Source organism: Epargyreus clarus, unplaced genomic scaffold (genome assembly GCF_041222505.1).
Source record: "Epargyreus clarus isolate Ecla_fem2 unplaced genomic scaffold, WU_Ecla_fem_2.2 ptg000010l, whole genome shotgun sequence".
In the NCBI taxonomy this organism is placed as follows: Eukaryota; Metazoa; Arthropoda; class Insecta; order Lepidoptera; family Hesperiidae; genus Epargyreus; species Epargyreus clarus.
Genome location: NW_027332218.1, coordinates 12,176,449 through 12,202,342, shown reverse-complemented (window position 1 = coordinate 12,202,342; position 25,894 = coordinate 12,176,449). Strand labels below are relative to the sequence as shown.

The window sequence follows — 25,894 nt, the reverse complement described above, 5'->3', positions numbered from 1 at the left end:
CTCGATCGAGAGGCCGTGTTTCTTAATCACTAGGCTATCACTGCTTCTACGATAATCTAAAATACGAGTACATTTGCAAATTATTTTTCAAATGTAAGTATTTCCTTTTTGCAATGTCCCAAAATAACTTATTAGGCGAGGAGTTCCGTAAATGCCTTAATAAAACAACTTTCCATTCTAAGCCCTTCAAGAGATCTGACTTATCAAGAACAACACCCTTAAATCTGGTATCGTAATAAAAAAATCAAAGAAAAATAACAATAAATCACAATCAGGGAACGTCGTCAGTATGCATTGGGCGGGCCGTAGCGCGTGGGGCGGCGCTCGGCCCAATATAAAGCCCGCTACGGAGCTACGGAGGCACATTCGTAGCAACGCCGTAACGCACCGTAGCACGAAACGAACTTAGCAATGGCTCTCGGGTAAGTCCGACTTTTTTAACATGTTTTTTTTTTTAATATTTTTTGGTTTGACTGTTTGTGCGGTTATATATCGACGGATAATATTTATATGGACAGCGAATTTGGATTATTTTAATACTTTAAAGCAGCTTATACCTATACCGGAATTTTACATATTATGTACTTTGTTTAGTTTCTTACAACAAAATTAATTTTAATAGTTATTAACATATTAACATGTTTCAAAATGTTTATGTCAAATATCCTTTTACGTGAATAGTTTATTTTAAAAATAATATAAGAAGAAAATACATATTTAAAATATTCTTTGAAACGATTCGCTTTGTTAACGAAACAGATAAAAGTTTGAATTACTTGCAAACGTGATACACTTGTTGCATACAATTTAAATCAGAACTATAAAACGACCTTACGATATTTCTTCACTGCGATCCGCTGATATCCGATACTAAAAAACCGCACCTTCAATTTTCTAAACTTCAACGCTTTATAAAGTTGAAAAGTTGTTACAATTACTTTGATATTATATGAGATACTTTAACTTGAACGGAATCTTCGGAGTTTTGTAATTAAAGTACTTTAAGAATGGGACATTCATAAGAAAATCTTTATAGTGGTTACTTGACGAAAAATATCGACTAATTTCCTTTGTTCGTAAATTATAATTTTCTAAAGTTTATAACAAGTTAAAGAAAAGCGGAAGTTCAACATAAATTAATAGTCCTTAATTTAACATTAACATTGTGTTATCAAATAACAAAAAAGATATATTTACCACAAAAAGGTGCTTTTTAATCAAGTGATATACTTGATAAAAATAACTATTAAAACTATGTATCAATGCACCATGAGTAAAAATAATAATTATATTATTTTTATTATATAAATTATTATAGCATTTTTAACCATACAATCGTGACGCGTTTTTTATTTTAATTTATGGTATTTTGCACGACTCATGATGCGAAGCATCAGAGAGTGCTTTACGATCGAAAAATGTTTTTCGCTTCATTTTGGCGGCTATTTTTATTATTATAGCCTTGATAGTTCACGGAATCAAGATATTTTGCATACTATTGTCGAGATAAATTAATGGAGACTAAATCCATACTTTTTAAAAATTGATTTACTGCAATAGAATTGGAAAAAAACACCAAAATAGGTCAAAAAAATTTCCTGTCCGTCATGTGTGAAACCTGTAACTTGTGAAAAAATCCATCATTTGAGTAATTTTTTTTTTTTTTTAATTCTAATCGACGATTGTAGGTCACTGAATGCGGGTGATTAATTAATTCAGTGTCGTTTAATTGCAATTAATAAAAAACGAAAACTACAAGACTGTATATCTATATATATCCATGTAAAATTAACATGGATGGTGATATATCTATATCTATAGATATTATGTACATTTTATTCCACCAGGGGCGCCTGTGCATCACTTTCCTAGTACAGCTGTCTTTTTTAAATTTTTTATTATTTTTTTCTTTTTTTCTTTTTATTTTGCACGACTCATATTTTTTTTTTTATATTTCATAATTAAATGAGCATTATGAGTCGTGCACTTTTGGATTTTCCAAACTTTAATATTTTTGGGACACCTCGAATACCATTAAATAAATAAAACTATTTACATGATTTAATGTCACCAAACGCACAAAATCCCAAAAATAAAATAAAAAAAACAGCTACACAAACGTACACTTAACTTCTAAACTTAATAGCATTGTTGGAAAGATTGGGAATGGAATGTAATTAACGGCGAGAAATGTAGCCGACGTCACTCTGCCAAATAGTCGTTGTAACAGCTTTTATCTCTAGTTTGACCAATGTAATCAAAAAACATTTAAAAAACGTATTTTTGGATTGTACAGGATTCTACAATTCTTTATATTTAGAAATTTAGAACAGTATTTGTCAAGGAAAATCAGTTTTTGTTATTTTTATTACTTTTTAAAACTTATTCTTCATTTTTATATTTCAAACAAAAATACAATTTCAAATGTATAACGTGAGTGTTATTTGACTTGGAAAAGTATTTAAAATAAGTAAAGACGTTATTAAAGTTACTTTAATTTACATTTTTGATTATGGAATGTGTCACTACCATAAAAAATATTGCAGTGAGGTATTAGGCCCCTTTTTACCTACAGACACTCGTGTTGTATCGGTCAAAGTCATATTTTTCTACAAAAATGTTAACAAGAACAGTCCGTATTTGCGCGGTCCTTAGAATACGTTCGCATACATGATATAAAACAATATTATTTTATTTTGCCACGACCCGTTCTGATACGAGAGCCTTAAATAAAACAAAGTGAAGAACAAAACAGAAAAACGACAAACATTCGTACATAAATACGATTACATCAATAAAGGATATAAAAACAGGACAACATTGCCAATAGCTGTTTACAACTAAGTTACCAACTTAACGATTATATTATAAACTTTTTACGTGACTTACTTACAATGGTTTGAAAGAAAGGGAAAGGCCGAGGCAAAATAAAAAGGTTAAAAAGGATGCGTTCGAACAGAAAAGGGTTGGTTTAAGTAGAATAACATCGGTCTAGCGATAAAATAAACCGAAAAGGTTAAGGATCGTACTAATTCGTTATGTCTGCTAAAAAGTACATCGTTAATGTACTATACTGTCCCACTGTTGGGTACTAAAATAGGTTAAGACATACATTATCATGATTATAAATTGTAGAGCCTTAAAAATTGGTTAATAATATAACATCTTAAATTCATTATTCTCCCAAAATTTAGATCTTAGACCAACACGCTTGCTACGAGTATGTCCAACTGGTAGGCTTCAAATACTTTTGAAAACTTGTTTAACTTAATTTTAGGTTCCTATAATATGTTTTCCTTTAGCGTTACATGTGGTAATATTAATTTCTAAATAAATACATAATTTAATAAAAATAATAGAAAACATGATCATACATCTATATATTCTGTTGAACCTAAAATCAAAAATGATTATCAATAATAATTAAACATTTTAACAAATGTAGCAAAAAATGATATTTTTACCTAACAATCTACATCTACTAAAAGTATAAGGACTAATTTTGACCATTACATGTGATTAAACATGATATAGTTATCATGTTCATCATCATAGTGATATTACTTCATCACGGTACTTCACTACGAAATGTCAAATAGTCGCCTGTATTTCTTGATATTTATTATTACGTTACCCAAACACCAGACATTAAAGGAAAACGTACTTCTTTTTCCTTTTTCTTAGAATATTATTTTAAGGCAAGTCTAAAAATATCTCATAACATGACAAGAAGTCGACGTTCTACACAAAAGGTATTTTTGCGTCAAATTTCTTAAGTTACCAGTTTTTATATTAGACACCTTCCCCCGAGGCGGTTCATGGCTTTAAATTCTGACAGAGAAACTTTCTAATTTCAATGAACTTACGAGAAATAAAAGATGATACCTAAAGGTATCAAAATCATTCCATTATCAAATCAGCTATCATAAAATGTAGCGCATTTCAATCTCCGTAAGTGTTCTAGGTTCGATTTCCGGCAAGGCTCTATTGCCATATCTTTATTGAATGCAATGACACACATATTAATATACCTATAGTAATATAATAATATATTCAAATCCCAGACACGCACCTCTGATTTTTCCAAGTTATGTGAGTATTAGAAATTAATTATCACTTGCTAAACGGTGAAGGAACTGCATACCTGAGAGATTTACAAAAAAAAAATCTCAAAGGTATGTGAAGTCCAACAATACACACTTGGCCAGCGCGGTGGACTATGGCCTAATCCTTCTCATTCTGAGAGGTGACCCGTGCCCAGCAGTGGGACAGTAATGGGTTGTTGATGAATATAATAAACACACTTATATTTCAACCGATTATAACTGAAATTTATTATTAATACAATATCTTTATTTCCTTTGTTAGTTCTAACCCTACTCTTTGACACTATGAAATCGTAATCGTAATAAATGGATCCTAAAAATAATGAATTAATAATAATAGCTGTTAATTTGAAATCGTTTGTAACGTGTATTACGTTTAAGGAGAATCAAGAAACGTAAGAAAAGTGTTTTTCAATGGAGCAGTTGTCACTCACGGCTAAGGCCGTTAAATTCCGGACAAATCCGGATAAAACCGGCTCTAGCCGCCGAACAAACACCTGTTGAATCGTTACATTAGCAAGAACAGATTTACCCTGTTTTATGTCTTAGGCTGTGTTCACACTGAACCTTGGCCTTTTTATTTTTCACTTCGAACCATTTGTAACTTTTTTAGAATCGGCTATATTTAGCATTTTATGTTACTTAGTATGATTTTTTTATATTCCTACTTATGAACGACCATATCTCGTTCAAATTTGTTTGAATATTTTCGACGACAAACAATGTGGCCAAAAATAGGCGAAAATTTCAAAAACCTACACGAAAGTTACAAAAACAAAAAGAAAAGTACACATATTTATTTTGTGTTTCTATTTATTTCTAAAAGGTTATAGTCTACATAATGAGCATAATTCAGTAAAAACGTGATATTTAGAAGTGCACCATACACGAATAGTATACATGGTATTAAATCGTGTTATAAGAAAAAGTAATGTTTCACTAACGCTCGGAAATCCCATATACTTCTGTATTGCGTTATCCGGTGTTCGTATAAAGGTAAAAATCCTTTGGGTACGTAAAGGATAGAAAATTTCATATAAACATATCATGTTAGTAATCGTATAAGCGTAAAGGCGGCACTAGACGTTGTAAGAGTATTATACCAGTATCTACACCGTAATACTCTCATAGGCTAACTGGGGATATGTATTTATAACTTTATTGTATAATTCTTCTATTTCTTAAGGCGGTAGAGACCTATGTGGTTCAACTGCGGAAGCACGGCCATATATTATTTCTATCCCGTAGCAGTGGACTCCGCCAGAAATATTACCTATATATTAATTATATATATTCGTAGCATGATCTTTTTGCCGATAAATTGAGACTGTTTAGTCCAGACACCACACCGACATCATAGGATGAGAAAAACATACATTTTTCTTTGGTGGACGACATGCTTTGCTAAATTTATTATATAAAAACAGAAAAATATTTAAAATCAGAAAAGCAAAGTTTTTATTATATTTTCTTTAGATTAAAACAAATATTTCATAAATGAAGTACTTAATCTCTACTCAGTAGAAAAACCTAAGTATATACAGTACTTTAAGTATACACTACTAAGTATAAGAAGTTCTAATATATATAAATAAAGCTATTTTTAAACCTCAAATGAGTTTATTAAACTGCAGAAATGGAGCTAAGCTAGTAAAAATTGTAAAAGTTATGAGAGGTGGTCATGTAGAGTCGGACTAGTTTTACGAGAACAAAGCTATTCCGGAACTATTTTAATATGGAAACTCCACTCCTCAAAGATGATTAACAGAAGTAGAGTCTGTTTGATATTTAAGTATTGAAATAACTTGGCTATAAGAGCTTTGGTTTTATTCATTTAGCAGTTGGTTAGTTAATGGTTATCATTAAGTGTTTGACTGTTTCCTCAATTTTTATAGAGACTGCTTTTAGAATAAATGACTTAAACCAATTAAATATAATGTAATTTGTAAAAAAAAACACGTAAAATATGTCACCCGGAACAAAAATGCTATCAAAACAGCATAACAAATAAGCGAACAAAGCATAACAAATAGAAATCAAGGCTTCTAATGTAGCCAGAATGTTATAAAGTCTTTAAACATCATTATTATTCTAATGAAATAGTTTTCTTGTAAACATTAAATGTAATGATGATGAATAAATAATGATTAATATTAGGATATAGATATATGCTAATGTGACAGCCAAGTTTTTTTTACAGCAGAGTAAAGAAAGCGTCTTAACTGAACACGTCTGAACATTTATGTAACAAACTACCTATATACTATACAAAGAGGCTTCTTTGCGTGTTAGCCTTTTAGCCTTACCAGTGACGATATGTGTGTATGTAAACCCCGACTAAAAAGGTCCCAACGAACCGATTTTTAAAAATGCCATGGTATTTACCTTCATTAATTTCTTGTTTCATAATTTACAAAGGAAATCTCTATTAAATAACATTTTGTTTATTTACGTAGTCCGTGCTACTGGCAGAGGCAAGTGTCTGAGTTCTGCGGGAATAAATTACAAGTTTCCTCTAATTTTAGTTAGTTCTTGTTTTGAAGGTGAATAATTACCTTAAGGTTTAGGGATAGGTAACTTAACTTTCGAAGGGTACAATGAGGTTACGACCGACTAACTTATTTCCTTACGTACATTTGTGCGAACACAATCAATAATTTTATACTTTTGTATATTTGTACTTAAGATGAAATATTTTCAAAAAACTTAACTGGTTAAATGATAAATAATACTCAAACTCATGGCGCCACACACAGACACACATTTTTATGGGTGCTACGGATATATGAAAATATTCGCACCCAGAAGATAAAATGTATATCTAATATATTACTTATGAGTAAAGGTGACAGAATCCTTTATAATTAACTCCGGCGGCACCACCGCCAAACCTCTTTCTCTTGTGAAGTCTAGTTTAGATAGAATTAAGTTACTAGTATATAAATTAACTTGTAAAAAACCTAAGTAATATAAGGATTATAAAGTAAAAATATGATACTAGTTTCTAAAGTACATTTAGAGTTACAAACACTATTTTGGAGTTTCCTACGAAACAAAAATAAAAATTGGAATCCTAATATGAACACTCGTGTCTGTCCGTCTGTCTGTCACAGCCAATTCAACGCCTGGACCAAATAAGTTGTAATTTGGTAATAATTGTCTTTTTAATTACTATTTAAGAAATGTCTACATTTTATAGTAAGCATCTTGGTTGTTGGATAATTTAAATATGACAAGAATTTGGGGTCTGTGACTTTCTAGTAACTTGTAACTTCTCAGTACTAAATAGTTGCACCTAAAGTTTTCTTGTTTAACAATGTCTCGTTAAGGTTTTGGTACAGGATTTGTACAAGACTACAAGTCTTAGTGCACAGAGTTCTATACCCAGTAGGTTACCTTTTTTTTGTTGACGTGGGGGAAACCTTCAAAAGGGTACCCGGTGCCGTGGGAGCGGCACAGGGTTATGTGGGATTCTTACCGCACTAAACCCCCTCCCCCTCCCACTCTCACCGCCCGCAACCCTGGAGCCCCCAATTAGTCGCCTCTTACGACAGGCAGGGGATACCGTAGTCCTATTCTGGTCCCGGAGCTACAGGGACAACTCAGTAGGTTACCTGTGGCATGGATGCATTGTAGAGATACAAATAAATGTTAAGACCAGAACAGAAGTCTAAATTAATCATTTAGATATTTGCATGACCCGAGACTGAACCCGGAACCTACTGCCTTTTAGACATGAGTTGTAGTTTTATGCCCCACTACTAGGTACTCACTCCTCCACAAGTGAATAAAACCTGTAATAAACATCATGATGCAATAAGGATGGGTAGAATTAAAATATTAAAATAAAATGTACAATTATAATTATACAAAATAATTAGAATAAAAAGAAATAAAAAAGTTAAAAAATGTAAAATAATTCAACAATACATAAAAAATATTTAATAGGACGTACAACAATATCGTACGTACGAGTATAATATCGTTTAACAAAACATGAAAAAATAAAAAAACAAAAGTTTGTTTATGATAAGCCCGTAGGCGGGAACGTCAAAGATACAAATTGACGTAACTACGAAATTGCAGTATTTCGGAAGGATATGAATGACGAGAAATAAAACTGATATTCACTGATTGTGACGTGGTCTGTCGCCGTGGGCAGCTTAACGTAGTAAGCACACGAGTGGGTACTGTTATTTATAAATGATAAACAAATTACTAATCTTCATGAAATTCGACAGTCATGAAGTCTTTTTATTTCGAAAAGTAAGAGAAAGACGCAGTACTCAGAGGTAGCGATGCAAATGTGGCCGAGTTTATATAGAATTCTAGTCCCATGTGACGTTGGTAACAAATATTGATGGGAAGCAGTAGCATCACAAGGAATTTAGCATGAGCGTCATCATCAACCCATTATTGTTCCACTGCTGGGCACGGGTCTCTTCTCAGAGTGAGAGGAATTAGTCCATAGTCCACAGCGCTGGCCAAGTGCGTGTTGGCAGACTTCACATACCTTTGAGATATTTTTTATAAATCTGAGATGTGCAGGTTACTTTATGATATTTTCCTTCACCGTTTAATTAATTTCAGTAATTATTAATTTCTAATATGCACATAACAATGGAAAATCAGACTTACGTGCGTGAGATTTGAACCTCGGACCCCTCGGTCGATAGGCCGAGTTTCTTAACCACTAGGCTATCGCTACTCTGCATGAGTGCCATACTTTCTACTTCATTCTATATTTAAAGAAAAGAAACACGCAGCCTCACCGTAAAATTCTGTTCTCTAGCATTCCAGAACGTTATTTAATTCTATCTATCCTAATTCGCCATCGTGATAACAACACTTATTCCTTGTTTAGGGATAGGGCCTTGTTTGAACAAAACTGGCTATCTGGAACGGCTAAATAATTCCGCGCTTAGCTATTTCATTAACGCCTAATTTGGTGATTCTCGTAACGCTACGTTATTTGAATGGGGTGCTGTAATAGCGTTGTTTTGTTATATAAATTGGACGTAAAATTTTAAATTCTGTAGTTACTGGAGTGGTGCAGTCGGCCATTTTAACCGGTTTATAATGCGAAGGGTTTGTAGTTAGACGGGCTAGTAATGAAATGAAGAGTGTCTGTTCAGGATCTGGGTGTTTCGGTAATGATGTCACTTATAAGTATAGAAGCGTTTAATCTTTTACTTAAGAATGAAATTAATATTAATAGCATAAATTAAATTACATCACATTTTGTTTTGGGACCAAAAGTTTTGTGGCTATAGTAAACAAAATAAAGAAAATACGAATCTGTTTCAGTCCTAATGAATAAAAAAGCTTTGGCCTCATTGTGTTTGATCTGGTATTTTAATATTAATGTTGTTTATACTAAATTATTAAAAAAACTCCCAACATACCCATTCATTAAAATAACTTTTCATAAACGAATGAGTCTTGGCGTCTGCCTTTTTATGTCTCTTATCTAGACACTTAGTCCATTTCCAAAAATGGAAAAATAGAGCTAACTCGACCACGTTGCACCAGTAGGCTCATGGAGAAAAAATCTCTACGTCCATTCTCTCTTTGTGACTGGTAAATAACAGTACTTCGATGTATTGATATTGAAGTATAATACTTTTTATCTACGTTCAGGAATATAGTTCACTTCACTTCAATCACGTGTGCAAACGTTTCAATGTAACATGCATTGCTCGAACATAGAAAATACTAGGATCAAAAACACACCTTTTCAAAAAACAATCAATCTACTCGCTACAATATTTCGAATTGAAATAACCAATCATAAGGGATTTCCTTAGGGACTCCCACAATCTTGCAGAATAAACAGTTAATAACGTATTTAATTATTTCCACCGGTGTACATATTTGTTCGGGTCGCTTATTTTCTCGCTGGAATTAAATTGGAATTTAAACTTAGGGCCAATTGGACCTTTACTTCACTTGGTATTAGGTAAGTCCGCGGTAAAGTAAATTTTATGTTCGGTATTATTTGAGACACGAAATTTTAGAAATTTTCGGCCTCGAAAGTATAATAAACTTGTGACTTCTGTCCCTAAATTACAAAATAAGAAGATAAGAATTTGTTTTGGAACTGTGTCGTTCCCATCACATTATTTAGTGATAGCAAAAAAACAACGTTGATGTTGCAACTGCGTTCTGATTTTGAGATTTTCGGCTTCATTTTGAGTTTAAACTTTTTACTTGAGAGGTTTTTTCTTACTCTCATGGGTAAGAACAATCATGGGTGAGATGTTACAAAAAAACGAGACGAGGGTAAATATTTCTATTACAATTAAAACGAAAATTTTTAAAAAGACTACAGAATTATTATATAATCAAAGTGCAACTGCTTAACAAAACAGCCTCCCACAATTAAGAAATCCATCTCATATATGATAATCCGTCAAACTATTTTGGCTGCAGGGCGTGCCAAAGAATGAGATATACAAACATACGCTCGAAAAACATCACCCTCTGCAATCCGATAAAAACTGTAATACCCTATCATTCAACTATCATTTCATTCAATATCTCCGTTAATCTTAAAACTTTTCTTAAACAATACTCATTTACATCTTCGACATCTATTCCTTTTAATTTTTCCAGTGTTTGTTTTAGTTCGGATAATAATTGTCTTTTATTCCCATCCAGATCGCTTTGACCTTTTGATCTTGTAGAAATTGAAAATTCTCATTAGTTTTAATTTCTTCGTCCTTTATCTTTGATACCGAGACAAAATGGATATAGCCGTGGTATAAAGATATATAGAGTTATTGTACAAATACTACAGTATAAAATAATGTACATAAAGAAATACCTATTTCTTTTTTAGCGACTGTAGGAATCTTTAGGGTGCTCCAGAATTGCAGTTATTCGTATAATAAATAAATGTACCTACCTGATGGTAAGAGGTCACTGAGGTTGTACTTTGTTGCCACTTTCGAGGACTAAGATGGCCGTCGTAAGTCAGCCAGCATCCACAGCCTTTTACTAAAACGCAAAAACGACTTCACTGACTGATATAATATAGATTAAATATTTTTTTAAGCTTCATGTTTAGCTGCTAATAAATAGAGATTAAAAAGAAATCTTTATTATTATTCTTATTTAAGTAAACGAAAAATTGTCCGCAAAAACTTATTATTTCGGAATTAAACTAAGTTGAGAGCTACATTCCTATAAATGTTCATTGTATTGTACCGAAAACCTAGAGTAAAGGTAAGAATTTCACTAAGTAATTAATATAGAAAAGTCGGTATCGCGGTTCTCAAATCTATAATATATATAATCTATAAAAAAGATGAATTAAAAAAAATATATCTGTAGAAAGTAAAATATACTCAGTATCTTCTTTCAAAAATGTTTTTTTTCAAGTTCAAATGTGGATTGATACTCAAGGCTGCAAACTAAGTGGTTAAAACTCAGCTTTTAAATCGAAGTGTCCGAGGCTTGAATCCGAGGCACGCAATATAAATTATTTATCACTGGTTATAACAGTGAAGTAACACTTTGACGAAGCTCAAACGTCTGATAGTCTAAGAGTTCTTAAATAAAGAATCTTAAAGCAGAATGAGAGACGATTTGCAGCTTTAAGAACTTTTGTTATCCTTATTATATGCAAATAAAGAATTATGAATTATGAAAAAGCATTTCAAAGATTTTAGTTTACCTATTCGCATTTGATCAGGTTGTGGCTTTAAAGCTTCTCAGTAAGTTGATATGACTGACTAGTGGGACAGTAACGAGCTCACGAAGGTTTGTTGTATCCACTACGGGTATTACAACAACAAAATGCAGATATTACAATAAAAGCAAGACAAAAATCTCACCCCAGCCGCTAGCGAAACATCGCAAAACTTAGCAATTAATTAAAAAGCCAAATTGCAAACTGACAGATGTCACGGCGTGACGGATAGTGGCTAGCGGGCATTATGCCGGGACACGACTGCAGCTAATTACTTCGCGTAAATATGTAAATGGCGAACGAACTTGCCATTTAAAACGGGTAACTGAAATTAAATGGCATTACCCTAGCAAATTTGTTTTGGGTAAAAGTGGGAACAAGTCGGGATTTGATTGGATAAATCGTATTATATTTTTTGTAAAATGCATGTTAATTCAATAGCAGACGATTCCAAATGTCCACGGGGAACCCTAGTGTCTAATTCTATGACTGTAGAAAACAAATTTTGTACGATTTTCAAAAACATCACACACACACACACAATGAATGCTACACACAATTTTATTATAGTACCTACGTAGAATAGCTTCAACCTCATCTCTATGAGACGGCTATATTAAGCTCAAGACTTAAGGTTTGATAAATAGTTAATTTTATTTCATAACTAATTTTACACTGTATACCTTTGTTTCTTTGATCACATGTAACGAAATATAATATCGCACTCGCTATTAAATCTTGTCACCGGAAACTTACAATATATCTAGAGTGTTTAACTTTACCTCATGTAAAATTCATTTAGATCAAACGTATAGTGCGAGCATTATGTTTGACTTGGTAAACTTTATGCTCTATTCATGTAAATGACACCGATAAAGCTCCGCTTTGTAATATCTTGTAATATAGAAGTTTTGGTGTGTTTAAGTGTAAGTTTAAGTCAAATATTATAGTGAATATGAAAATTAAACCCCACTTATAATATTTGAAAAGTCGTAGAAGAACGTAGTACGTAGCCTAGTGGTTGAAATTCGGTTACCCAATTAGGGGCCCGAGGTTCTATTCCCAGGCTGTTTTTTAAAAGTTATGTGCGTATTAGAAATTAATTATCACTTACTTTATACGGTGAAAGATAACATTGTGTAACCTATGCCGGAAAATAATAATAAAGACGAAGTTATTTCTGTAGGTACCTATAACATTTTTGTTTATCTATACTAATATTATAAAGAGGAAAACTTTGTTTGTTTGTTTGATTATAATGAATAGACTCAAAAACTGCTGAACCGATTTTAAAAATCTTCCACCATTCGAAAGCTACATTATCCACGAGTAACATAGGCTATATTTTATATGAAATATATTTGATAAATAGATTTTGAGGCGATACAAAGTTTGCCGGGTCAGCTAGTTGCATATAAGTTCACAAATATTTTTAATTTTCAAAACTGAGTAAGGACTTATACCGATTAAAATTTGCAACTAAGCACCTGGTAACTAGACCTTAGTTCATCGAATACCAAACGGGTTAATGGGTGTAAGGGTCTTAATAAATTGTGTGTACGTGATGAGTTGCACGCGAACTAAGTTAATAGTACAAACCGCTTTTGTATTTCTATTAATTAAACCTTTGTTCAAAACAACGCTCTGTTCACAGACAATAAAATCTTGAAGCGAACTAAGTACTTAGGGATTACAAGATGGACGGCATTACTTAGGGTTTGTTGTTTTTTGTGGATCATTTTTACTGTTTCTTTTATGAAATTTAATCTCCAAATGAGCATAAAATTTTCTTAATAGTGATCACTTATAAGTTACGTTACAGTCCAACAGATAAGTTAGCCAAAATACATGAGAACTTGTTGAACAAGTTGAGAAGAATTTGAAATGCCCAACTCGAACTACCCAAGAACTTAAAAAAAAAGATTATTTTAAATTTTATTTTGGAACACCACACATCACATTTTGAACAGGTCCAATTAAAACGTACCTATCAGACAAGGATTGGACAGGTTGGTCAAATTACGAGCCAAAACTTAATAACCAGTTAAAAAATGTTTCTTTGAGATGCAAATTCTGTGTCATATCAAGTTTGGTGGCAATTAAGCGAATCTGGCCTGGGAGCAAATTGCCCAAGTACGTAAAACGCGAATTTGCATTTAAATAATATGAGTTTTTTGCCCACAAAGTATCTTCGCTCTGTTGAGCTTCATTGCGAGTTATAATTTTCCGCTACATACCTTATATGAAGGTAGAAAGGTATGGAAATGGTGCGTTATGCCTACATTTGTATATATTTGCGTAACGTCGATGTTATATATTTTCGGACTAATCAGAATTTAAAGGGTTATATAGAATGTAAATGCTTACTGGTTTGCAAAATGAGACGTCGAAAGTTGGATGGATGCTAAAGACTGCTTGAAACATCCATTTTGGGTGAGTTGATGGTGACTGCTCCTTGGTCCAAAAACCTCTATGAAAGTGTCCTCCTACTTGAGGCAATTTCTTCGCTGCGTTCCATGCGAGACATAAAAACTTACTCTGATTAACCTTTTAAAATTAGTGGTTATGTAATTTAAATATGAATAAAACAACATTAATTACCGTACCAAATCTTACACTATTCGGTAAGTAAGATCAATAGTTGAGACTGCCACGATCCGAATCGGCAAACAAATCAATTTCGCCGCGCCGTCCCCACTATGTTTGCTATGCGGCGCACGGCAGCAAATATCCGACGATTTGTTACAATCACGTGTCTGTCTGACTTCATTACTTCGATCTTAGTGTATTGTGTACCTGAATTACTCTACTATATACGTTTTTGTATCTATTTATCCGTCTCTGGAAGGTAATATGTATGTATGCCTCATTCTTTGGCACGCTCTCCAGCTTAAAGAGCTAGAAGTATTTTAACATATCAGGTATCATTGGATACGTTTAAATTGTGGGAATAACATACGCTTTTTTTAAGCAGTGGGGATTTTTTCTTTTATAATAATTCTGTAGTAAAAGCAATACCTAAACTTATTTACTTGGCTGCAAAGCTTGTTGTATCACTACTGGGTACGGAATTTTTGAAACTTAATATAGGCAAGAGATTTTTTACGCTTTCTATAATAATATTCCGAAAATTGACAAATACGCCTTATGCACTTTCTCTAGGCGCTTTTAGGGAACTTCACAATGTTCTTAAACATAAAATATTAAGTACACGGATGGTAGTAATACTTATAATGACACTTTTTGACATAAATAATAGAAGAAAAAAAACGGCAAACCACTTCGAATATAAAAAGTCATGTACAAAAATAATTAGTCAAGATTGCCAGAGTCAGGAGAGCGGTCCGATATTACCACATCTAAAAATAAAGGAAATTATAATAGCTTAAAATTCATAGATAATAAACAATGCTCAACTCCTGTCGTGATCAATGGGTATGAATATGATCAATAAATATGAATGGAGGCTCTATTAAACCTGTTACTATGTAACGTTTCAAAGCGGTATCAAAGATTGATGGATGGATGGATGTTCTAGTGACCCTCAGGTTACTGGGTAGCGGGTATTTGTGGGAAGTAGGGTATGATTTTAAAAATCGGGAATCATTTTTAAGACCACCGTTGTTAGAGTATTTTGTCTTCACATTTTGATGTTGTTTTTTCAGTATTTCTATTTAGAAAGCAAATTCAAAATATTTTATGAAATAATCCCACTTCCGTTGACTTGGTGTTTTTGTCTGCTATTTTTAGAAATAGAAAAAAATAAATTCAAATTCAAATATATTTAACTGTAGAATAATAACTGTAGACGGCTACAAATATTGTAAATGCCGCAGTCCTACAAAATAAATGAATTAATTACTTTACGAACTTCTGTTCAGTTTATTTTTTAAAGTTTAAAAAAAGTAAGTTCATACGTAGATTCATTTCATTAATCACACTTACATAATTCTAGCCTACGATACCTAAAACATGGTTAAATTTCAACATTTCACAAATACTGAACCTGACTATTAAGAGTGACATATTAAACGTGTCGCGCTTGTAAAATATAAGTTTTTGATATTTCTGACCGGCAATTATTTAAAAATTGCCGTCACATCAGATGGAGCTCGTTAAAAATGATATCTGTGATAGATTGGCAGTGCTTTCAGTGACGCGATATGAGTGACGTAATAATGTTGTAGGATGTATTGTTAAAGGCAAAATGCTTATATTCAAAAACTATTTTAATGATAATACAAATACCTATCCTAAAAAGTTAGAATTTATAAGTAACTGTATTTTATTGTTCAGATTATGGCCATACTTATCTGCCATTTTCTTTTTGGATTTTAGTGGAACAGAATAGGTACGTCACATTAAAACTAAAACGATCGAAATACATTGTTCTATTTCCAAAAACTATTATTTCTATAATTCAGGACATCTCTTTTCATTTTTACCAAAAACTAACAATTATCGCTCAACACTCATAGTAAGAGTGAAGTTTAAAATTGATTGACCTTTATCTTTAAAGATATTTTTATTTATTATTCATCTCATTTCCAACTAGTAATAGAACACTACGTTATAAGTTTATAAATAAGATTTACCTAAGAGAAAGAGATCCTGCACTCAGTATAAGACAATTTTTACTAATGCCGCGTCGCCCTCACTCATACATATATTATGCAAGGGAATATTTCATTACGCGTGTACAGGGCGCCTGAATAGGGTTGCCACCAGTATATATTATATTTACCCAATATTATAACATTTCACTCAATTGTACCATATATTATAAAAAAATAGTAAAGTACGAAAAGTATTATATTTTCTACAGTAATTCGATTGTTGTGGGGCTTATCCCCGAATCCACTTCACGAGCAGTGGTTTCCAATATATAGAAATTGGTCGATCAAAAATATTGTAAAAAACATATCGATAATATTTTTCCTAAAATAACATATTTTAGCAATGTTTTTGGGATACATTTTATTTTACTTCAAAAAACATTGTGGCAGCCCTACACCTGAGTGATATTGTGATGTAGGCATTATATGGCACAGAATCTTATATAAAGTTTATGACTTCACTATTTTGACGACTAGCCTATTTTCAAATATAAAAATCCACTATCATACGTATCACAAATAAAAATATGTCTTCTGTTTTCGAAAAAATGGCTTTATTAAGTACCTATAAAAACTTTTCTACGTAAGTAGGTATAAGTTATCTATCGTGGAATAGTTTAAAATTGAAAAGAAGGGTGTTATGTTAAAACTTGTAACGTGTTCGTTGCAACTTTTAAGTAGGTTTACAAAGTTACGTAGAAAATTTTGAATACAAAAACTTTCATAATAGATGTGTTACAACTATAGACATCGTTAGATCTAGCTATCTCGAATATCACTGTACGAGTACCTAACTCCAAAACTAAAAGAAAAAATTTAGCTTCAATTTAGGAAATATTCTAATATCAAAATATATTTTCAGAATCAATGACTTGAAAAAAACATCAACACCAAAATTTTGAAGTAATAACTTTACTTAAAAAATGACACTTTTTGTCATTTTTTAAGTTTTTGCAGAACCGAATATAAACGAAATAAACGAAAACTTATTCGTTTAAATTATAGGTTTAGAAGTAATTTTCCTGTCCCTATGTTTGTTTTGTTTTAAAAGAAGAAAGAAGAACGTTCGTTTTATCTTAAGATATCTAACCCCAAAATAAACGTGCACATCCCATTAAAATGTTTCGAATAACCTTTTTGCCTCATTACAACGACACAAATAGTGAACAACGTAATAAACGAATTATCCAATTTTCTCTCACCGTTTGTCAATTAATTACAAAACACGACTGCGTTTAACGGGTTAGATTACCAAGTTCTACAATGGCATTGGTTTAGACTTTTTATAGACTAATGAGAGCTTGCGCTAAAAAAACTAAATGTTAGTAAGCAAAAACTAACAGTGGGTTTTAAATTTCAAGGATCTGTATTTAGCAGTTTTCTGTAATAAGTAAAAATAGTGTGGACGTATAATTCTACGAACCATTTGCTTGACATTTTCAGTTTGGTTATTTATGAAATGGTGGAAGAACGCCTGTGATCAACGGCAGAGGTACCAACGCCATACCTGCGTCAATGCAGTGCACGTTGTGTTTAAATATCCACTTGTTATAAGTACCTACTTATTACACACCTGTGTATGTATGAACATATATACACGAATAAATTTGTAGAAATTTAGAATTTGAAATCATTTTTATGTCTGTCCATCTAGTTTAATTTAAGCTATGCCACGCAGATCTTCAAAAACCTTAAATGTTTTACTAGATAGGTTAGGATTTGTAGGTTAAGTGAGGTTAGTATTTTTGAAAATAATCTAAAGTACTTAGTAAATGAAATATACTACACATTTCCACGGACATTTCAATTGTAACTAGCATCTGTAAGAACGTCAGTAAACATCGTAAAACAGGTAAAATGTACATACGAGTAGTACACAGATTGTCTTTAATTTCAGTCGTCGTTTGTCAATTAGTCGACAGCGCAGACCACTAACTGCATTTAAGGGTTAACTTGCAATGTACAAATGAACTTCCAACTAATTCTGCTACAAATGAGACTTTGTTACTGTTTACATTTAAAACCTTTGTCGTTGTTGCTTATGTAACATTTGGAAGTTGTTTTAAAATGAATTAAGTTGATTGACCAATAGCAATTATAGTTTTTGTTATGAATCCATCTTAGAAGAGAGAGAGAGAGAGTTTAGAGGCATGCCTCTTCCTTAGAAATTCAAATCCCTAGTTGATTAAAAAAAGTGCGTATCAATATGTACGTAAACAAACAATTATTATAAAATTGTTGATCCAGAGTGATACGACACGACGTAATAGGTATGTCGTGTCGTACAACACTAGTTTTATTTAAACCATTAGACAATGTTTAACCGTAATATTAAATCAGGGACGGTATGTGATAAGTGAATTGCAACAAACAAATTCAAACTTTATTGCCGGCAAATAAAATTGAAAGTCATTTCACTTAATCCGCCATTACACTAACTAAAGATGAGTTCTGCCAAGTGCACCATTTTGCAGAGCCTTATCACAACGGAGTAAGGTTGAAGATAGTTAATGGTTAGTTGTTTCTAGTAGAACTCTATTTAGAGATTAGTTCTTGAATTGCAATACGGCACAGTTATAATGTGCGTAGATTTGCGTGCGAACTCGCACGTACGCATGTACTAGTGACATCATTTATCGAGTATCGATAGTCTCTATGCCCATTTTTTAATTTTTGTTAAAGTTGTAAACACTTGTGAAATGTAATTTTAAAATATCTCGTGAAAATATTACATTGGTTGATAATTCAGTTAATATGATAGTTATTATCAGTAATACTTTAAAGATAACAATCATAATCATTTTTTACGGATTACGTATTCAAAAACGAAATAAATTGCGAATCAAATTGTTGATATAACCGTTCGAAATAAGAAGGTATTTATATTTTTTAGAAATCAATTTATTTCATCTTCACAATCTACACAACTCTTGAAATCGATTATCCAATACAAGCGTCAAACTTCAAAACTTACTAACAGACTCAAAATGTTCAAAAGCTCATATACGAGTATTATACCAAAAGCTCATAAGGAAACGGTAGACGTCGGACCACGTGCGCCGTAATTACAAGATTCCAATTTCGATAAACGAGTGCATCCCTAAAAGAGGATCGCTTAAGATAAATTGACGCGAGTCCAGACGCAGCCTCCAGTGATTCCCGATCGCGCGACGCGTCGCTCGTGAAACATCGATAATGTGAAAACCGTCGATATATCTAAAAATAGTTACGCCCATCACTATTATTAAGTACGCTCGTAGTGAGAAGGGTTATTTTTTTATTTTTTGTGCCTAAAATGATAAATGAAGGATGTGAAGTTTGGACTAATACATCAGATTTTTGTAGAAAGTAGTGGATACTAATGTCAATGATTCGGTAAGGGATTGTTTTAAAATACAGTTTGGGTTTAAGTTTATCTCCTATCTCATATCGCTATCCAGCTAGATAATTAATTTTATATTGAACAAATATACACATACATTTGAATTAGTTAATAAATTTTGAAAAGATCATTTGTATACGAGTAAACGTCAAGTATTTAAATCGAGAATAGATAATGTCGAAAGTTAAGAACCTAGCTAACTATTTATTTCCTTGTTCCGTAGTATTGAAATTTTAATAGAATTACATAAATATATTTAGTATGTGAGTACTAACATTTTATTTGACATACACCTGGTATAGAAATAGGTAATAAGCATAAATGTAGTCAATATGTGTAACAAGCGGCCCAGAGTGGGACTCATGCTAGGTCCAAAGGTGGAATTTTTAATAAACGTACTTTTAATGCGATGAAAGAAACAAAAGCGCTTATAGTCCACCACATTTTAAATGATTCCTCCCGCTTATGGATATCTGTAATCAAGCCCCAAATAGGATTACAGTATCACCTGAACTCAACCACCTCTAACTTTATACACTTGAGGACTAAACCGGAACGCTACGTATAAGTCTACCTCATGTCTACCTCTACTTCACTGTAGTGGTGTTACCTCAATTAAACCACAGAAAGCTCTGCCTTTAATAGTATCTATAACTAATGTTTTATCACAGTACGGACTTTATGTTGTCGTCTGTGTGGCTGGCAATATTGATATAAATTTATTGTTGCAATATATTTACCATTTACGACTTGAGCATTTATCATTTTATAACCAATTTAGCAGTATCTTCATAACTTATTGTTTAATTATTTATTTATTGTCACGTTGCATATTTGCTTATTAATGCATACTAGTATCTACTTAATAATTACTGCTTCAAATCATAATACGGAAGAAAGGTGTGAAACATTTGATGTGTAAAAAACTTAGTAAAATGACTGTTAAAATATCTACGCAAGATTTAAATTAAAAGTAATCATAATTATTTATTTGCATAAAATAAGGCAATGTTAGCTAAGGTAATTTAAAAATAATTTAGAACAAGGCTGCACCGGAAATCAAACCTGACACTTTTTACACTACAATCGACAAACAACCGTATGGTAACATTGTTAAAGTAACCAATAAGTACAAATAATAGAATACATTCTAAACTTTACGAGTATGTGTAAAGTAGTTGGTTCGCAGCTGATACTGTCTGTTCGATCCAGAAATAATTGGAGCGGGAATGGCATTGCTATTCAAAAACATACAACGCAAGGTTAAGCAACATAGAGGCGGGCAACATGTTGCATGATCAATATTGTCTCTGTAAATGGCTGAATTTAACCCGACTGTTATGTTTTTGGAGTATATTTATGTCTATTTTCTTTGGCATGGGCTAGGCTAAACGGCTCGATGGACTTTAACACATGATGTCGTTAGTCATCTTGGTAGTAAGTGAAACGTTCAAAAATATCAAGTGCAGTTTACTTAAATTTATTTATTTGTACTGTTGGATTCAACATTCAAAACATAATAATATGCATTTATTTATTTTCATGCTCATGTGTTTTGATATATGCACATTGTACTCGTATATATCGAATAGTGTATATGTAATACATATTATGTAATTTCATGTATTAATATTTCCTCAAAATGATAATACAAGTATATTTTATCACGTCTTAAAATAAAGATGTTAGTTCTATAAAGATCATAATACTAAATAATTATATTTGCCACTTTCAGATATTTATGTATTCTTATGACCATACGTAGAACAATGAACATACGTAGGTAGTTATTGCTAAAATAAGTAATGTGAACTTACTTATGTACATATAAAGAACGGAACAAAATTGTAATACATATTTGATTGTACAACTACAATTCTTAGTATTTAGTCAGCGTAGGGGTATCAGCGTAGTTTTCAAAAATCATTTATTTGTAACTTTTATACGTAGGAATTACGTTAGCGACAACCGGAGGACTTAAAAAAACCAAAGACTATTTAAACTAACTTTAATTAATTATAAAATATACAATACAATATAACTTAAACGTAATTATCGTCTGACTGATGCTATGTGTCAAATAAATGTCTTTAAATTAACTAATCTAAATAGAATCTAATAAATTAAAGAGATGATGAAATGCTGACATGAACGATGAATCGATCTGCATCTGGGTTACACGTGAACCGATGAACACGGCAACGTCAGCGATCCTCCTTGTCGCTAGGCATGTAACATAGGAGTAAATAAACACAGCTTTATTAACTGTTGACATTTTCGTATTGTGGTAAACAGTGAAATCTAGTGGAACATTCGAAACTTAGTCGTTGTTACATAATGTGTAATTATAGCTGAGATTACTCTCAAGATGTGTATTTGCTAATACTGAATACATGTTTGTTTAGAACATTGTCACTGTGTACTAAGTATAACAATTATTTGTGTACTGAAGATGTGCTAGTATTTTAGTAATCATGAACCCAATAAATACCTACTATATCTACGAGATATTTTTCAGATTATATATCAGCTGATGCTGATGCTGATGCTGATATTTAAAAATACTAAATATAAATATATTTTATACTGAGGTATTTGTACGTCCCTTACGAGAATAGTCTTTTTTAACCAACTTCACAAAATGAGGCGGTTTCTTAATTCTACCGTATATATGTCTTTTTTATGTTTGTTCGCGGATAACTTCGTCGTTTATGAACCGAACTGGATGATTTTTATTTTGTTGGAAAAAAAATATTTCCAAAGTAGTTCCATTATAAGAAAATAAGGGTCTGATGATGGCAGACCAGAAAAATCGAGGGTAACTTTCAAAAATCGTAAGGGCGACTAGTGCATTTGTAAGATTTTTAGTATGTCATCACTAAAAAAGGTGTAAAAAAATTAATTAAAAAATACAATCGACTTCCATGTCACTACAAAGCAAAAATCAACTGAAACAAATTTTGGCTCAGCACATATCTCCGAAGCCGGCGCTCATATTGAACACGCTGTTTACGCCGTTATCCAACGAAATATATTTGGCACCGACTTCAGAACCATGTACCAAACCAACATCCACTTCAGCTACCCTCCACTCTGCAGTGACACAGAAGTCGGCATTTATTTGTTAATTTTTTTACAAAAATTACACTGTGTCGTATCTTTGTTCAATAACGAAATATTTGATCATATTGCACTTTTCACTGGATGTGGCATTATGAATTGAATTCATAATTCTGTTATTGATTGATTGAACTATGATCGAAAGTTATTGATAAATTACGTTGTCAATACAATCGAATAATTGTTTGATGACAACTTGTGTTTATAAACCTCTGTGATTGGCTAAAACTCCACGTGATTTAAGCTCGGTCCCGCCTTCAACGAACACGTTACAATTTCAATATCAGCATTAAATATCAGCATCTTTTGTTGCGGATGCGGATGCTGATGCTGATATTTAAAAGAAAGCTGATAATCAGCGGATGCTGATGCTGATGCTGATATTCGCAACAACCCTACTACATACATAGCGGACGAATATAGAACCTCATTTTTTGACGTCTGTTAAAAAAGATTATTTTATAAGATTGAGGTTACAAATGAGCATACAATCCACAAGGTAAGTGGTCACTGCCGCCCATGAACATGCCATAGCATTGGTTATACCTGAACCCGATCACAGATTCATTACTACTCCCGAGGAATAAGATGGTAAAAGATAGACTAAGCGATAACGCGTTCCAACTTAATCCACAAGAAAGCAACGCATTTGTGACCGACTTAAATAGAACCCAATTCATATTTTAAAGTCATACCTAGTGTCCATAGGCCGTCAGAGGTCAGCACTTTTAACTACATACAATTTACTATATATTTCAATTTATTAAGAAAAATAGATAACGTATGTACGCAATCGTAGGACATTCGCAAATCCTTATTGACTTTCCCTACTATTAACACACTACACGCGTGTTGAATACTCATTTCCCTCCATCACCCGTTTTAATAAACTCTTTTATTAAACCATATTAATAATATGAATCCGTCGTCCGTTCGCCTTATTAGATGTTTTACACGTAACTAATTAATGGTCCGTGGGATTGCATTTCAGTTTATTGCGGTAGTTTATTCTTGTTTTCTAGAAAGGATAGTTAACTCGCTTAAAGAAATACGGGGTTTTGATGTTCATTTTATGAATAGAATAATAATAGTTTCCGTAAAGATTTTAGTTTCCATAAAGATTGGTTATAAATATTCTATATGTATATGTATAGATATGTATACGGCATATTAGTCTGCTTTTTTTTTTTTTTTTGTTGACGAGGGGGAAACCTTCAAAAGGTACCCGACGCCATGGGAGTGACGCCGGGTTATGTGGGATTTTTACCGCACTAAAACCCCCCCGGTGGCCATCCTCAGCGTTTGGTGGAGAACTCCGGGATCTCCAACGGAACACAACCGGAGTCCTCCTAGATGCCCTTCTATCGGGCTCTGCCCTGGGGGGAGCAATTTACGCTCCTCTCACATCCACTGGTGACTACAGCGATATGCGACCACACAAACCGCTGTCCTTCCCGGGGTCGCTTGCTGGACTGTTTGAGCTCCCACTCTTACCACCCGCAACCCCATATTAGTCTGCCTACAACTGGTTTTTTTAAAGATTTCATGTTATTATGTTCATAAAAGTACCTACCCATGTGGGTCTGCTAATCCGCATTGGAGCAGCGTGGTGGAACTTATATCCAGTAGGGACATAAAGAGTTGTATCGACCATATGTCATACCTATATGTTTTTTAACCTAATCTAAACCTAGCGAAATATAACGAAAATAAGTAAACATTCAGTTATTATCATTCCTTTCTTCTCTTATTTAATTTACTGATAAACAGCACGAAAAACGCAACCATAAAAATATATATTCTTACCTCCTCCTTTTTAAATCTGTATTTTTTTAATACAAGATGATTAGTATTATATTTATTTTTATACCCCACGGATAACAGTCAGAGTCGCCTATAGACATTTACATCTAGAGGAATAACCAATGCAATTCTGAAATTCTTACTAACGTCATTAAAACAATACCTTGTCATCACAACATTGTCTCATTTTATAAATAGATGGCGTCTCCACCGTTTCTAGATCAATTGATGTAAATCAAAGGACAGACTTAGAAATTGCTAAGGCTAAGGGCTAATTGATAGTTCAACCAAGACCAATCATCTGGACCTATTTGATATTATAAGACTGTTTTTTTTATAAGGTTATAGTAGCCAACAGCATGCAGTCCACCTGATGGTAAATGGACACTGCCGCCCATGGATATCAGTAAACAATTCGATATATAACAAAGGTTTTATCTAAAGTAAATTAGAGATAAGTAACCACTCCTACGGACTAAAATGGCATCCTTATATTATGTAAGTCAGCCAGTATTTACACCCTTCCACCAAAACGAAAGAACAATTTCACACCAGAAACACGTGGGTTGGTGGTACCTCCACGGTCGAACCGTACTAATTCTACCATCTTTCAATATAATATGGAACTCATTTTATACTATGCTCATTTCGTTTTAACTATTCGTGTTAAATTATACAGCAAACCATACTGGGGACCAACCACCATCTTTTAAAAACTATCATACTTCAGGATAGTTTTATTTCCTCTTTAAAACAGTAAAATATTCCGTCATATACAGTTGTCGCTTATCGATTGTATAAAACCATCTGATATTGTCATATTTTGCTTAATAAGTTAGATTTCCTGCAAAAAAAGTAAAAGTATGATTAAAATAATATTGTTTTAAGAGATTACCCTCTTATTCTACCACCTTTAAATTTAACAGGGAGCTCATTTTATACCGTTCTTATTTATTTTAACCATTCATGTTATAATACAGATTTCATAGTTAATAAATTTTATGCTAAACCTAATTATAAATATAAAGTTTTTGTTTATAGTTAGGCTTTATTATATTTTACTTTACGCGACTACTCCAATTTTGCAAGAAGGTAATTTCCTTATTAAACATTGTCTTCAGGTTGTAATGAAAATTTATTTTAATGATGGGATACCACAAAGAGACATTTTGTA

The 25,894-nt window shown here is 32.5% G+C and overlaps 1 protein-coding gene across 2 annotated transcripts in view; it reads left to right on the top strand.

The window, feature by feature from the left end:
- The first annotated feature begins 302 nt into the window (after positions 1-302).
- MS (myosuppressin) overlaps positions 303-25,894 on the top strand; it is a 31,815-nt gene continuing 6,223 nt past the window's right edge. The window contains exon 1 of one of the 2 annotated variants that reach the window (XM_073077482.1): positions 303-422. In XM_073077482.1, coding sequence (XP_072933583.1) covers positions 412-422 — 11 coding nt within the window. In that variant the 5' untranslated portion in view covers positions 303-411. Of the gene's footprint in view, positions 423-19,443; positions 19,791-25,894 lie in introns of those variants that run through there. The other variant, XM_073077481.1, reaches the window with a different exon arrangement.